General features: G+C 32.6%; 1 protein-coding gene across 1 annotated transcript in view; it reads left to right on the top strand.

Annotated features, from left to right (window-relative positions):
• Window positions 1-16,009, top strand: part of LOC145321561 (cytochrome P450 3A29-like) — a 36,959-nt gene extending 20,950 nt beyond the window's left edge. The window contains exons 12-22 of the mRNA XM_080162988.1: window positions 3,057-3,157; window positions 4,618-4,660; window positions 5,308-5,421; window positions 6,422-6,513; window positions 7,851-7,900; window positions 8,732-8,777; window positions 9,188-9,242; window positions 13,592-13,639; window positions 14,352-14,414; window positions 15,197-15,274; window positions 15,880-16,009. Of these exons, the coding sequence (XP_080019114.1) occupies window positions 3,057-3,157; window positions 4,618-4,660; window positions 5,308-5,421; window positions 6,422-6,513; window positions 7,851-7,900; window positions 8,732-8,777; window positions 9,188-9,242; window positions 13,592-13,639; window positions 14,352-14,414; window positions 15,197-15,274; window positions 15,880-15,922 (733 nt within the window). The 3' untranslated portion in view covers window positions 15,923-16,009. The remainder of the gene's footprint in view (window positions 1-3,056; window positions 3,158-4,617; window positions 4,661-5,307; window positions 5,422-6,421; window positions 6,514-7,850; window positions 7,901-8,731; window positions 8,778-9,187; window positions 9,243-13,591; window positions 13,640-14,351; window positions 14,415-15,196; window positions 15,275-15,879) is intronic.
• Window positions 16,010-16,402: the final 393 nt, after the last annotated feature.

Genomic DNA, 16,402 nt, shown 5'->3' with positions numbered 1-16,402 from the left:
GATTTTTTTTCCAAAATGGAACAAAAATTTGGAAAAGTAATGGCTAAGGGCTGTTTGCTCAGCTGTTTAGCCATTTTTCAGCAATAATTACGTAGGAATCATCCATTAGGGATAGGTTTTAAGGGGTGTTGAGCTGAAAAATACTACCAAAAATAGTGGCAGCTGGGTAATGGCTTATAAGGATATAAAAAATTGAATATTTCCATGGAATTAAACTTTTCTTAATTAACATTATAACTTTATGTCATGGACAAGGACATATTACTAAAAACACTTTTTTAATTTCTAGATTTCGCTGAAAACTGCCAAAAATGGCTGAGAACAGCTGTCAACAGCCAAAAGTATATATTGTAGATTAAATCATCCCACCATGAAAAAATTTTGAAAAAATTTTTGCCCCCAGTAAAAATGTGGTTGATTTAAGCAAAAAAATGACCCATGCTAAATATTTTTTTCTGTGATGCAATAATTGTGACCTCACGAGCACTTCAAAGTTTTAGAAATCTGCAAAAAGAATGTTTTTTTAGTTCTTTTGTGTGATCTCAATTTTAAAAATTTTTACAAAATTTCAATTCTAGTATGTCAATATAAACCTGAAATTTACCAAAAAAATGGAGCAGTCTCAATAATAACATATGAAGGTGTAGCAAGAAATCTGCAAAGTCAAATTCCATTTTTGCAGTTTTTCTTACCTAACTTAAAAAAAAAATTTAATTTTGTTTTTCTTTTAGATGCAGTAACTACTGGACCAGGTAGTTTAAAAATTTTAGCTCAATATATATCAATTTTGCCCACCTTCCAGCACCAAACTCCCCTTTATTGATAAGAAGACCATTAATTTTATTTTAATGATCTTTAAAATACCACAAAAAAATTCATTTGGCAGCTTGCTAATGGCCGCAGCTCAGCTGGGAGCGGCCAAGAGTAGAATGAGTAGATAGGGCTTGTGACGTGTCTCTAGGTAGGTTTTTAACAGTCTGTGTAACAGCCCCAGCTGCCAAATGGATGGACCCCCACTATTTATAGTAGTATTTTTGAGCTCAGTACCAATAAAAACCTACCCCTAGACATGTCACAAGCCCTATATACTCTTCATACTCTTAGCCACTCCCAGCCATTTTTAGCCAGTTCTAGCAGCTGGTACAAGAAATCTAAAAAATGGATATTTAAAGCAAAAATATGTTTCAAAAAGTTGATTCCTATGCAATTAATGATAGTTTCGCCCTGAATATAGCCCAAAAACGGCTAAAGGACTGAGCCGCCAGCTGATAGCCGTCACTTTTGCAACTTTTTGTTCCATTTTGGGAAAATAGATGTACCAAGGATTACTCATGCCAAGTTTTGTAAAAAAATTCGAATTCTAAGTGCAATTTGTGCATTGATTACGAGATGGTTGCATTAAGCCCCCCCCCCCCCCTCAAACTTGAGTTAATTCCTTTAATGATCTTGATAGATATATGTTTATAACTTTTAATATATTTTACAATAGTTTTTAAAGTTAATGTTGGGAGGGAGATATATCCCAATCCTCTTTTTATAAAAAAAATTTTAAAATGTAATAAATTTCTTATGTAAAGTAGGTTTGGTAAAATCTTAATAATATCACCCTTGATTTTAGTTAAAGGGGGCTGTTAAAAGTCATAAGTGGGGTGTCAAAAAATTTAGTTGTTAATAAATTAATGGAATATAACCTGATATTATAAATTTGAAACATATTTTTGATGTACAAAGAGAATAAAGGAACATGTATTACACTTTTCTTCATAGAAGAAATTGAATCATTTTTATTTGTTTTTTTTTCAACACAAGGTTATTTGTGTATCTCTTGGTACAAGATACCACCATATTATTAGGTAAATCTAATTTTTTATAAATTAAGTGAATAAGTCTGTTAGACCAAGGGTAGAAACTCAGTAGATAGACAGACAGACGGGCAAGAAGAATTATCAAAGTTTTACTAAAATAGACAATTAATTAGATAAAATCCAATAGAGAACCTGTGAATGATCAGACAGACAGAGGGACAGACAGACAGACAGAGGGACAGGTAAATAGTAACAGAGAGTCTTTGAGGCATTAACAAATTACAATTAGGCTATGCTAGATAATTCATTGAAATCCAAAAGAGAGGCAGTTAGACAGATAGACAGACAAGTGGTGGGACAGACAGACAAAAGGACAGACAAGTGGTGGGACAGACAGACAAAAGGACAGACAGGCAGAGGGACAGACAGACAAATGCATAGGCGTCCAAGGGGGGGCACCCCCAAAATTTTTTTCATTTTACCCCCCCCAAAACCGAATTACCCCCCCCCTTAAAAAAATTTTACCCCCCCCAAAATAAAAAGCTTGGACGCCCCTGGACAAATGGGTATTGCCTAAAACAGTTTGGCTGCTATATGAATCATTAAAACCCACCGTAGAAAAGAAATTTACATTAGTTTCTTATTTCGATACTCAACGCCCCCCCCCCCTCCCCCACTCAAAGGGGTTTATTATTTCTTAATATCAATAAGTGACTTTTCAGCTTAATAAAATTGAATGTACTTTTTATTTCATCAATTTATCTTAAATAGAACGAAAGTTATAATCATTTTATTGTCTACAAGATATATGCTTTGAGTAAAAATCAACATAATTGTCAGTAAAAACGTCATATTTATGCATATTTACACAGTAAATAAATTTTAAAATTGTATTTTACTGTAATGAATAACTCAAGGGGGTTGTATGAAATATCAAAAACCTAAAAAAAACCTAATTTGGTTAAATTAGTCCAAGTAATGATTGATTTAGTACAGTACGTATGAATAAGTTGTCAATTTCCTACCAGAGCCCTTGTGTAAGAAAAACAGCCCCAGTAAACCATCTGAGGATAATGATTTAGAAATAAAATAGCCAAAACCCTTTTCATGAAATATAAAAGTTTCCTAAACTACAGGACTCAATTGGTTCAGTGCTTAGCAAGATTTTAACGGACAAACAAAAAAAACTCTTACAACTTTATATTGTAAGATATATTGTATTTCAATTCATTCAACAATTTGCTTTTTCAGGGAAGTATTGAATGCCCGACGGGCTAACCCTCCCGCAGTGAAGCCCTACGATGCCCTCCAGATGTGCATAGACGCTGCTGGCAAAGATGCTAAAATTTCAGGTATATGATTTTTTTAACCTTCAGTCCTTTCCTTATTTCGGTAATTTCACACAATGTCCAAATCGATCGAACTGATCTAAAAGCCCACTCTCTTATTTTTGAAATAAATTGAAAATAAGCAGAGTATAGCTTTATTATGAAATGAATGTTCTGCAGATGTTTGATCTATTCCTAACCTCTGCTGGATGACCTAACCCTTCGGAGCTACTCAGTACCCAGAAAAACCTAACCTAACCTGACTTAAAGTAATAAAAAAACAAACGAAAAAAGATACCCCCACCCATCCCCTCTCACCCTAAATTTTTGGAACTTGTGGCTGTTCCAAAAAAATGTACAACAATCGTTCTAGATGTTTATGAAATCGTATTGGACATTATACATACATAACTGCAAACATGTGCACACATGAGACAAATAGACATCCTGTTACTTTAGAAAATGAATTTTAGTGACTCTTTAATCCTTGTTGTACTTAATTCTTATAATTCTTTCGAATCTAAATTTAAAAATTTTGAAAAGTCATATTGTAATACTTATATCAAGTATTTAAATGTTCATTATTCCGAAAAAAATATTAAGTAATAACAAAATGCCTGTTGTTTTAAAATTACTGACATTATGTATTTATCTACCCGATAACGCAATTCTAATAATTTCAATTTTAATTTAGTCTTAATGTAACAACGCACATTTTAAATTACTAAAATACATGATGGTCAATATGAAACATTTTAAACTTGCAAGTTATGTAAAAGTATTTGATTGTTCTAGGAATTAAAATTCCTAAAATTCAAAGGATGGAATAGATTAATTACATCATATAAAATGCGGTAAAAATTCATTTAAAATCACTGTTAAAAATGAATTTACAGACCCTCTGGTTACGATTACAGATTTAATACACTTTCTAAATATCACCTTATTTTTACAGGAATCATCATACCAAATTAGAAATCTATAGATTAATTCTTAAATGCCATTACATATTGACTAGCATACGGGCGGATGAACGGACGGACCGACGTTAAGAGCAAGAAAAGGTTTGCTTGAAAATGTATATATCTTAATGATATTTCTCTCTTCTCCTATATTAATATTTAAGTTTCAATTACGTAAGACCATTTTTTATGTTTTAATGAGAAAAAGTTTTAATACATCTTCTTCTTTTTGTAATTACTTATTTTACAAACTATTCTAACTAACAAATAACATAATGCATTTTGTTAAAGCAAAGCTTTTATTACTAGTCTATGTTTGTCTGTTCCCTTTATAGCTGACTTACACATGTTTATTGTTTGATATTCATGGCAGGGTTTGGTAGCCGCGCAGCTGCGTTTCCAGCCGTGGGTGGTTGTTTGTTAATGCAAGGTTGCGGCTGGGGGTAACAATGGCTGGCTGCGCCTGAGAGTTGCTGCGGTTGCCTTTTTAAAAAAAGTTTACTTAAATATTCTTGTTTTTAGAAGATGAAATTGTTGCTCATGGTTTGATATTCATTCTTGCTGGGTAAGTTTAATTGATCTTTTTTTTTAAAGCGAAGCTTTTCTATAATTAGGGTCGGTCTGTTCGTTCGTCCGTAAAGGATAGCTCTATTTGTTAATTTAGGCATGTTATAATTGTCTTATCGATTTCAAACTTTGCATGATGATTCCTGTACATAGTAGTTAGGTATGATTTAGAAAGCGTAGCAACTCTATTATCATTACAAGAATGTCCGTACGTCCATTTTAAACAATTTGATTTTTTATGTGATATAATCATCAGATTAATCTGATTTTTGGAGTTCTGATTCCTATTACAATAAGGTACACTGTTATAAGCGAAACATCTCTATAATCAAGTCCTAAAAATGTCAATATGTCCTTAAACAGTATTCTGTAATTTAAAAGTTTTGCTACCAATTTACGTATAATTTTGTCAAAACTTATGTATTTATATTTTGTATTTTCTGTTCTGACACTCTACAAGAGTTAATGTTCGTCTGTCATACCATTTCAGAGCTTCGCTTTTATGGATGTTGTCATCCTTCTTTAAGTACAATTAGATAAAACATATACTCATCTTTTTTTTGAAATTTTAACATGGGGAAACCGCCAAAATTACTTACAAGTTTATCAAGTGCAAAACCTACTATATACAAAGTCTTTTTTCAGGTATGAAACGACGGCTGCAGCCTTAAATTTCACCACCTACCTTCTGGCAAAGTATCCTGAAGTTCAAGAAAAACTGAGACAAGAAATATTAGATTTCTTCAAGGATGGGAAAAGGTAAGTTTCTTTTTAGTAGCGAAGCTACTCTATAATTCACTATGGATTTTTGTCCGTTCTTTTTCCCTTTACGATATAGAAAAATTGTGAATTTTTTGGCTGCTAAACAAGTTAGACGACTGGGATTCATATGGAAATAAGTCTGTTACTGACATTTTAACAGACACCCAGTGATGCATCTTAATATATTTGGATTGAAGTATTTCTAAATGAAACATTTCTGAGATTTTAATGAACTCAGATTCATATATTCTAATTCTATTACTTTAGAGTTAATTATGAAACAGTATCAGAGCCTCTTACTTTATTTTTATAAAGCTAACTTTCAAAATGTAAACAGTATTCTAATAAACAGACAGCAATATATCTTATTACTTAAGGGTTGATTATGAAACAGTATCAGAGCTGCCCTATCGTGACACGGTACTGAATGAGACTTTAATTATTCTTTTGATTTTAATTACTTGATTATAACCAAGTACTTGAGCTTTCAAACTTTAAATGTTCCTAAAGTAAATAAAAGGTGTCCCTAAGAATTTATTGGACTACTAAACATACATCTTATTACTCTAGGTGGATTATGACACAATATCCGAGCTTATTACTCGATTTTAATAAACTTACAGTCATACATCCTGTTACTTTAGGGTTGATTATGAAACAGTATCAGAGCTGCACTATCTTGACACTGTACTATACAAGACTTTGATTTTGATTACTTGGGTGTTGTTTGTGAGCAAGTACTCGAGTTTCCAAAAATGACTCTATCAGAGCACCTTACTAGATTGATGGTCACACAGTCATATATTTTATTACTTTAGGGTTGATTATGAAACAGTATCAGAGCTGCCCTATCTTGACACAGTACTGAATAAGACTTTGATTTTGATTACTTTGTTGTTGATTGTGACCAAGTACTCGAGCTTCCAAACTTGAAATGTCTCTATCAGAGCACCTTACTAGATTGATGGTCACACAGTCATGTATTTTATTACTTAAGGGTTGATTATGAAACAGTATCAGAGCTGCCCTATCTTGACATGGTACTGAATGAGAGTATGAGAATCTATCCTCCTATCCCACTACACGTTGGTTAGTATATGTTTTTGAACCGTTTCTCTAAAAGTGCCTAGCCGAGCACAGAAAACGGATCTACTGCAGTTCAAGGAAAAATATTGCTGGTAATGAATATTTCCAAAAATCTATGAATTTTAAAGGCTGCTAGCTGCCAAACGGCTGAACGTACAGGTCATGCCCACACACTGTTTTAAGCGGCATAAGAAGGCCTACAAAAAATCTGGAATAGCCATAAATTAATAATGCAAAATTATTTCGCAGTGCAGAGAAATGCGCGAAAAAGACATGTTTTACGCGTTTTTCTTCAGTGAAGCTTTCCATGTGCATCATTGGATCTTGGCTATTCCAGATTATTTGTAGGCCTTCTTATGCCGCTTAAGATGATGTGGGGGTATGATCTGTACGTTCAGTCGTTTGGTAGCATCTAAAAATTATGGATTTTTGGAGTTATTCGTTACCAGGAATATTTTACCGTGAACTGCAGTTGATCCCAGAAAACCTCTGTTATTTTGAAATTAATAAAAAAAATAAGGATGGGGGCGGAGGAGGAAGGTAGTTATTAATGAGCATTAGTTTAATACTATAGATCAGGTTAGGTTAGGTTATATAAGGTACAGCATAGACCTACAGGGTTAGGGTTAGCTATAAAGAAAAAAATACCCCTACACCTATTTTAATTTATTTTTAATTAAGTAAGGAAGTAGGGCTTTCTGTGCTTGCTAGAATCTGTAAGGAAAACCACTGTTTTATTTGACTATAAGAAGAATACAAACCTCCAGATCAACCGTCCTAAATTTTTATTTTCTGATAGCTTAAAAACAAAAAGTGTGTTCTATGAGACTTCATCTGCCTAGCTTACTATGCACTATGTAAATAGCTAAATATGCTACACCTAACAAGGTTGCGTGATTTGATATGGAATATTTGTCCTACATTTCCTTATGACTTATTTTCGAGCTTTCATTTCATCCCATAGAATATTTTTTCTAATTCACTTTATAATTGTCAATTTTAAAACAACTACATTTTTTGACCAAAGTTAGTTAGGTACATAACCAAATTTTTATTTTAGTTTTAAAAAAAAAATATTTCTTTTGTTGGAAGGGGTAACTTTTTAAGGGGAGATTTCTCTTGGGAAGATTGTGGTACCCTCCCCAAACATATAAATCTTCCCTGAACTTATGAGAAGCTACCCTTTTAGGAAGAACCCGATCAGTTCAACGGTTAGCGAGATCCTTTGGTACAAACAGACAGACAGACAGATATCCTGTTACTTTAGTATTATAGGGATAGTATATTTATATAATCATAATATTTAAAAGTTCATTGATTGATCATAAATTACTTTTTAGGCAGAGGTGCGAAAGAAGAAAGAACTATCTGTGGAAAAACAATTCCAAAAGTATGTCATCTATAATACAAAGTAGAACGATGTCTGTCTGTCTGTTTGTAACAAAGGATCTCGCTAACAGCTGAACCGCTCGGGTTCTCCTTTACAGGGTAGCCCTCCATTGGTCCCGGGAAGGTTTATAATTATTTTTGCGGAGGGTACCACCACCCTAGAGAAACTATAAAAAAATTACCCACCCCCCCCCCCAAAAAAAAAAAAATTTGTTTTTACATTTAAAAAAAATCAAAATTAAGAAATGAGGTTATCCAATTCAATTCCTTCCTCCTCAAGTGCCCCTAGTAGCCGCTATTGAAAAATTATTACATTAATTCTACCATCTGACAATTATGCATAACATAAAGATAATCTACACTCTATACAATTGTTGTTGATAGAATTATCAGTATCACAAATAGTTAAAGATTTACCACATTCATTTTGAATTTAGTCTAAAACAAATGTTTACCTGTAAATAACCTCGCTGATGCTAGGCTGCTGTCCATTTTAACGTCAGGGTAAGCAACCTAAGATAACTAAGGGTAGCAAATATCTCCTTTTCTGTCCTTTGGGGGGGGGGGGGGAGGTATTAGGATAAGTAACTATCAACAGACTCTATGATTGCACGATACTTGATTGAAAGTTCAAACTGTGCATTGTAATGAGTTGTGTCAGTTTTATTAAGCCTAGGCAGTTTTTAACGTCTTTAGTTATGCCGCAGCTATAAGCTCAGATTCGAACCAATCACCTCTTACACAATGAGCGGATGTGTAACAGGTTAATCACGGGTTTTGATTTAAAACAATCAGCTAGCAACACATCATATTATCATTTTATCTATAACAGGGTACAGCTGTACTGGCGGCTCTCTGGCAACTACATCATGATCCAGGTAAACATTTTTTTAAGTAAAGCTTTTCTATAATTAGGGCACGTCCGTTCGTTATGGATAACAATTATAGTTAATTTAAGTATAATTGAATTGTCCTATCAATTTTTAATGTTCATTTTTCTTAACGTCTGATTTATAGCTTCGCTTTTGTGTATTTTTCTATATTTGTAGGGTTAATATTTTAAGATAATTTTTTGATTCCATCACAAAAAAATTCAAAGATTTCCTAAGGAAACCTAAAGGATAGAACAATTGACGATAAATTATTGTACCCCTAATTTTGATGAACAAAATTACCCCTTATTTTTCATGTTTTATGGGCAGTGAGGAGAGGGGATAACTTCTTACTATAGAATTATCCAATTCTTAGAATAAATAAACTCAACTTAAACAATATTATATATTTAAAGCATTTTGGGAAGATCCTTGGAAATTTGATCCTGAAAGATTTGCTCCTGAAAACAGGTAAATGCCTTTCTATTCCAGTATGGCTTCGAAACCAATTAAAATCGGTTCTAGTATATAATGAAAAATCATGCATCTTATTGTATTATAGACAATTTTCCACGAATAATAAAATTAAAAACATGAAAATATTGCTAGTTTTGTTGGCCATGGTCATCGGCACCCCAGGGCCAATAAGAACAGAATTATTCTTATAATTTTTCATTTTATTAACCGCGGAAAGTTGTCTGTCATACATTGCGATAAAAAAACTATTTTGTAGCATAGCAATTTGTTTATATTACTTTGAAGTCAGATTGCTTGCATTGGGCGATTTAGATAAGCTTTAAGATAGACATAAAGCAAATAAGTTTTGTCAAGTTCTGATACTTTTTTTCTATATTCCGAACCGTTAACGTTACGTGAATACAGAACAGATATAAAGTGGGGAAATTTAATTTTAAAGAAGACAAAACAATAGTGTAAATAAGAAACAAAATGTGGCGTTGTTTCTCAAAGTCATAGTCCAACATAACTCCACCTTTTACAACCTAGTTTCTAAAATAAATGAAAATAAGATGGGAAAAGTTTTCCGTAGGTTGGGTTTTATTAGGTACAGAATCGCTTTGCAAGGTTAGGGTCTCTTGCAGTGGGTAGTCATAAATACAAACAACAGTAATCTCCCCCCGCTTATTTCCAATTCAATTCACATTAAGGGTTAAGGGGCGGTTGTTCTGTGGTTACTAGGCACTTTATGGGAAAGTGCTCAAAATGCTTAACCATGTCTAGTCTGTTTTTTCTTGTTTTTATTTTATTTTTCTATTATAAAACCTATTTTGTATTTACCTTTAATTATTCAATCTTTATCCGAGTACATATTGTATTTTGGTTGTTTTCATTACGCATACCTTATTCAGTAAAGCTTAGTATTAATAGACTCTGTAAGATTCTTTGTAAGGGTCGGTCAGTACGACCGTCCATCCGTCCGTCCGTCCGTCCGTACGTAACGAATAGCTTTTTTTTTGTTAATTTAGGCATGTTAGAATTGTCCTATCGACTTTGCATGATGAATCTAGTAGTAATTAGGTACGAGTAAGAAAACGTAGTAACTATATAATCGTTACGTTACGTCCATTTTAAACATGTTGATTTTTAAACTTATTCAACAACAATTTAAAATCAGATTAATCTGATTTTTCGAGTGCTGATTTCCATTACAATAAGGTACAATATTAAATCTCTATAATCAAGTCCTAAAAATGTCAGTATGTCCTTAAACAAAATTCTGTGTTTAAGAAGTTTTCTAACAAATTTAATTCTAATTTTGTGTTTTGTATATTCAGTTCTGTTACTCTAAAAGACTTAATGTTCGTTTGTCATACCGTTTTAGAGCTTTGCCTTTAAGGATGTTGTCATCCTTGTTGAATATTGAATTTTATATTGTTCAGTTCAATGAATCCTAGAATTGCCCTTTTTGACTGTTTAGTAAGTACCCAGGGAAGCTACCCCCATAGTTTATATCATATTATCAAATTACCAGAAACGCTTTTGTATTACTCATTACTAGGAGGTACGTTTCTGTATCAATCCAGGAATAGGGTATTGCCAACCAGCGAAATAAATATAAAGATATTTTGGGCGTGGATTAAGATGTGTTCCCTCTTAAAACCACAAAGCATTTAAAAATACTTTTTCGATTTAAATACGTTGTTGATTATAGCAATACTTTATATTATTTAGATCTTAAATTTTCAAGTTCTCTAATAAAATTAAATATGCAGCGGGCTAAAATAATGACTCCTTCTTCTACTCCCTCTACCCAATCTCCTCCCCTCCTACTAAATAAACGAACTGACCAATAAATGAGTTTCATGTTAGCAAGCTAACTTGACGACAATTTTTTCCCTGTCATAAAATTCCACCTATATTCTACATCCTTTTTTTACAACTGATATCAGTCATACAATTCTTATTTATTATGGACAAGTGCAACCTTGTTCTAATAAACATTAAAAACACCTAGAATTTTGTTGAAAACAAGTAATTTTCTGGGGATTCAAGGAATTATGCTATGTTTGCTTTTATTTATTCAACCAATACTGTGCTCTGAAGCTACTAAAAACTTATTTTGTCATAGATTATTTCCACAAATTACAGTATGAAAAAGAAAATAGCCATTTTGTATTACTTTATACTTTTACTCAAAATTTATAATATCCATAATATATTCCATATTGTATATGGAATATATTATGGATATTATAAGAGGGGAAAAAATTTCCCCAATTTAGGTTGCTAACATGGACATCATCTATTGGTTAGTTCGTTTATCCAGTAGGGGGATTGTATGGGTTAAAATTGAGTTAAGGTGTGGGAGGGGGTCGTTAATTTAGCAATTTGCAAGTTTCACTTTATTAGAGTTCATTTTAATCTGATGTAATATCTAAGTGATAATAAATCCATTGCTTTATATAAAACTAGCGGCTACGCCCCTAGAGGCCTCTAGGGGCACTTGAGGAGGGGGGTGTCGAATTTGATAACCCAATTTCTTATTTTAGATTTAAAAGAAAAATTTTAAAAAATATTTGGGGGATGGAAAATTTTTTTTTTTTTTGGGGGGGGGGTTGGGGGTGTCCCACCCCCCAAGAAAATAGTTATAAACCTTCCCGGGACTTATGAGAAGCTACCCTGTTAAGGAGAACCCGATCGGCTCAGCGGTTAGCGAGATCCTTCGGTACAGACACACAGACAGACACACAGACAGACAGACAAACATCCTGTTACTTTAGTATAAGGATACATTTTTGTTGTAACTATCTACATCAGAGAAATTTTTCTGGCTTTTTTTGAATCTCAAAAAATTAAAAAAATAGCGGTTTTTAGAGTTTTTTTGATATTTTCTCAGGCTAGGAACAAAATGTTTTAAAAATTTAAAAAATTCCTGATTATACTACTCAAGGCATATTCAGAAAGCACCATGAAGCCATAGTTCTGATGCAATGATTTTTTGACCCCTATATGAGGGGGCCTCAAGATTTCAAAGTGAAATTACTGGGCATAATACCTGTCCAAAGTAGTTGCATAATAATTCCAAAAAAAAACGGGGGAAATCCTCTCTACATACATCTGTTCGTTGTAACAAAACTATTAAGATAAAATGAAAAAGGACAATTTTCACTAATATTTTCGCTCCTCCAGCTATAGGTTTTCTTGTTCGAAAATTGTTAATTTTGTTTTGCTGCTTATAAAATAGTTCACAACCTTTCCATCACGTTTTCTTAAGAAGTAAACATAAATCATTTCATTTTCAAAGGGTGTTTTAATTATTTACAGCATCGTATTATAGACCGCTTTCCAAGAAAAAATTTAAAATTATAAGATTAAAACTAGTTTGGTAGCTATTAATTTTATGATTTTTTTATTATTCATAGAAAAAAGTTTGTAATACTATGCTATACATGATTTTTCAGTATGGCTGAGAACCGGTTATAATCCAGGGGATATCAATCGGTTTGGAATGTTTATTTATTATAGAACTTTAATTTTATTTATATTAAAAAATAATCAATTTTTAGTGACGTTGTCTCAACATCTAGGATTTTTATTGAACAGAATTAATGACAAAGCCCAAATTGTGTTAAAATTGTGGCAAAAAGGATCCATGTGACTTAATAAAATGAGGGAGATGAGAGGAGAAGTGGGAAAGAAAACCCCTAAACAAGATATGGAAAATCCCTCATTTTTATTACGTCACAAAGATCATTTTTGACACAATTTTAACAGAATTGTCAGAATTGATATATCATTACAGTGGGTTTTCTGTACTACCAAACTAGATACTGTGCTGTAGAAAGTAATTATCTTTCTATAAGGATTTTTAATGAACTCTAATGAGTTCACTACTTTGGTGCTCCTAAAGAGTACAAACATAGTATTTTTGTGTTTTTACAGTACGGGGTGATTAATAGTTTTTTCTTTCATAACCATTTTTTTGACCGTAATAGTTATTTATTATAACGGTATTATAAACAGCTTTCCGCAGATATACAAGAATACAATTATAAGATAAAAACCAGTTTTTTATTCCCGAGATGCCTTACATTTTTATATTCGTAGAAAACTGGATGTAATACGATGATATACAATGAGTAAATAGTTTTTCCGTATGGCTGAGAACCGGTTCTAATCTACCGAATATTAGTACTTTTCGAAGCGATACTGGAAAAAGTTTCCTATTGGCAACACATATTTTTAACTTTTCAGATTTCTTGATGTAAATAAAATTATTTTTTGTCGCAAAATATACAACTCTTTCTTCTTCTAAAGTCACCCTGTATATTTAATGTATTATTTATATTACATTTTTTTAGAGATAAAATAACAGAGATGACGTACATGCCTTTCGGAGACGGTCCTAGGTAACTAAATTGCAGCGAGACAATGCTACTCTATAATTTGCTTTGTATAATCAGTGTATAATTATAGATGTATAACCTTTACAACTACCTGGCCCAAGTGTTGGGGACCTTTTTCATATGCTAGTAAATTGTTTTCTGTTCTTTTAGCTGTGTTAACATTTCTGACGCTACAAACTGATATTTAAAGACTCAATTTGAAGTCGGTAGAGGGCCACCACTCCGTGGGTAGAATTAGGTTAATTAAGTTCGTGCTCCCTTTATTTTTGTAGTCTATATCGAGCTATTAATGTTGTCATGCTTGTTGTATTTTCAGTAATATTCCTTTAGAAATTGGATTTTTCCATAACAAAATACTTTAGATGGAAAAATTAGTTCTTATTAAAAGTAATTCCAAAAGAATATAATATCTTAGAGTATTATGACCTTCTGTTTTCTAAATTGAAGATTTCCCTACAAGGTAGATTGTAAAAAGGATAAGACAATGGTAGATAAATTGATTTATATTCCTAATGATGATACACAAAATTATCCTTTCTGTGGTTGCAATTAGTAGTTGAAACGTTTGAATAATCAACTTAAATAAGTAAAGTTCCCAAATATGTTAGGCCAACGAATAGGAAAATGTTATAATAAAACTTTGGGGACTAGTGTAATAAACAGCTCAATATCCCCACCCTACCTGTACAAATTATTGTTTTTTTTCCTTGTTCAGAAACTGTATTGGCCGAAGATTCGCATTGATGGAAGCTAAAATGGCTCTGGTTGAGGTCTTGAAGTAAGTTTTAAGTTAATTTATCGATTCTATCACTTTTATAATTGTACATAATCTAATATTCCTTACTATTGCCTAAAATATTTATAATGATTCACATTTTGTTTGTTACTGTGGTAGGTATGGAAATAATTGCCCTCGTTTTACACTTGATTTACAAAAAAGTACATGGTTTTAAAAAATATCCTTATAATAAAGTAACAGGATGTGTGTCTGTTTGTCTGTGCCGAAGGATCTTGCTAACCGATGAACCGATCGGGTTCTCCTTAACAGGGTAGCTTCTCATAGGTCCCGGAAAGGTTTACAACTATTTTGGGAGAGAGTACCACTACCCTCCTGAGAGAAATCACAAAAAATCGTTTTTTTACTATTCTCAATTTTACTTCGAAAGTTCAACGCAACATAACATTAACTCAAGACAGACATATTTGAAATATAAAAAAAACATTCACATTGCCTCTAGAGGCCTTTAGGGGCGTAGCAGTTAGTTTTAAATAAAAGCGTTTACGCTTTGTATTCTAGGGGCTTTTGAGTGAAGGGGAGATTCAACCCTGTGCTTTACATTTTTTTTAACAAAAGAAGGTGTGGTAGTATTTTTTCCAGGGGGTGATTTATCTAGAGAGGATGGAGGTACTCTTCCTCAAAATAATCATAAACCCTACCTGGATCAATGAGAAGCCATATTCGGTTATTGAGATCCTTCGGCACACACACACACAGAAAGACAGAAGGACTTTCTGTTACTCTTATATGAAGATTGCTTAAAACTTTTTTTATATTTTTAGAAAATTCCGTGTTAGTTTGAGCTCCAAGACCCCGAATCCATTGCCAATCAGAAATAAAGGCCTGACCCTTGCTGTAAAGTAAGTTATGCTTAATTTAAAGTAATAGGATGTTTGTAAGTCTGAAGGAAACTTATTATAGTCCCTATAAAAATGACGTCATGCTGGCATACCATTAGTCCATTAAAATGTATACTGGCCTGCCATTGATAATTTAGTCTGTGTATTTGCCTATTATTGGTCATTTGTCTTGTATGACGTCATTTATTATAGGCACTATAAAAAGCTTAAGACTGAAGGTCTAGCTGACCATAAACTTAAAATCCTCAACGTAAATTAAGGCTACTTTATACCAAATTCTTTAGAATTTCCTGGGCCAGCGTAGGAGTTTTCTAAATAGCCCTGCATAAATATAAAGTAATTTAAGACTTTAAAAAGGAATTCGAAGGCAAGTCTAGGAAATTTAGAGGATTTAGGGGCTCTGCATCCAAAAGGGAATGGGAGGGGAGAAAACCATCCTAAAACTAAATTAGATCTAAAAATAGACTAAAACCATCTAGACCCACAAAAAGCTTGATTGTAAAGGAAAACCATGTCATGCCAGCGGTTAGCGAAATCTTAGCGAAAGCTACAGACAGATATACAGACACCGTTTTTCATTTTTGTTTACATTCTATTATTTTCAGGGAAGATTGCTTGTTTCTAAATATGGAGAAATATGAGGAATAAATATAATAATATTGGAATCATCACGAAACCTAGCGATAATTTTCCTGTTTTTATTTTGCTTCTTGATTTTATCTGATTAATAAAGATTTAGTTTATATTTATATTTCTTACAATGGCATTTTTTATTTTGGGGAAGGTTAAACCTGAATAACCTATTGGGAGCGTTAAACCATAATATCCTAATTTTATGTACCTCTTTTGCTAATAAAATATATGTTTACACTGCCAAACCAGCCCTTTGATTGCACGAATATTATTTGAAAGACCTAATTGTTCATGATAGTTATTTGCGCTTGTTTTATCAATGAATTCTCTCTATGTTGCGCACTTGACATAGCAGTAACATGAACCATTTTAATGTATTTAGTTATGAGCAGTTTTCCTTTAACTGCAGCAGATAATAATTCTTTCCAAATTAACTTTTCTTAAAAATTTCGACAAAATTACTGAATTGTTTCAACTAAATAGTAAATGTTTATC

Source organism: Acartia tonsa, chromosome 6, assembly GCF_053477335.1.
Source record: "Acartia tonsa isolate MP-2025a chromosome 6, ASM5347733v1, whole genome shotgun sequence".
NCBI classification, from domain to species: Eukaryota; Metazoa; Arthropoda; class Copepoda; order Calanoida; family Acartiidae; genus Acartia; species Acartia tonsa.
This window is presented reverse-complemented; position numbering and strand designations above follow the sequence as displayed.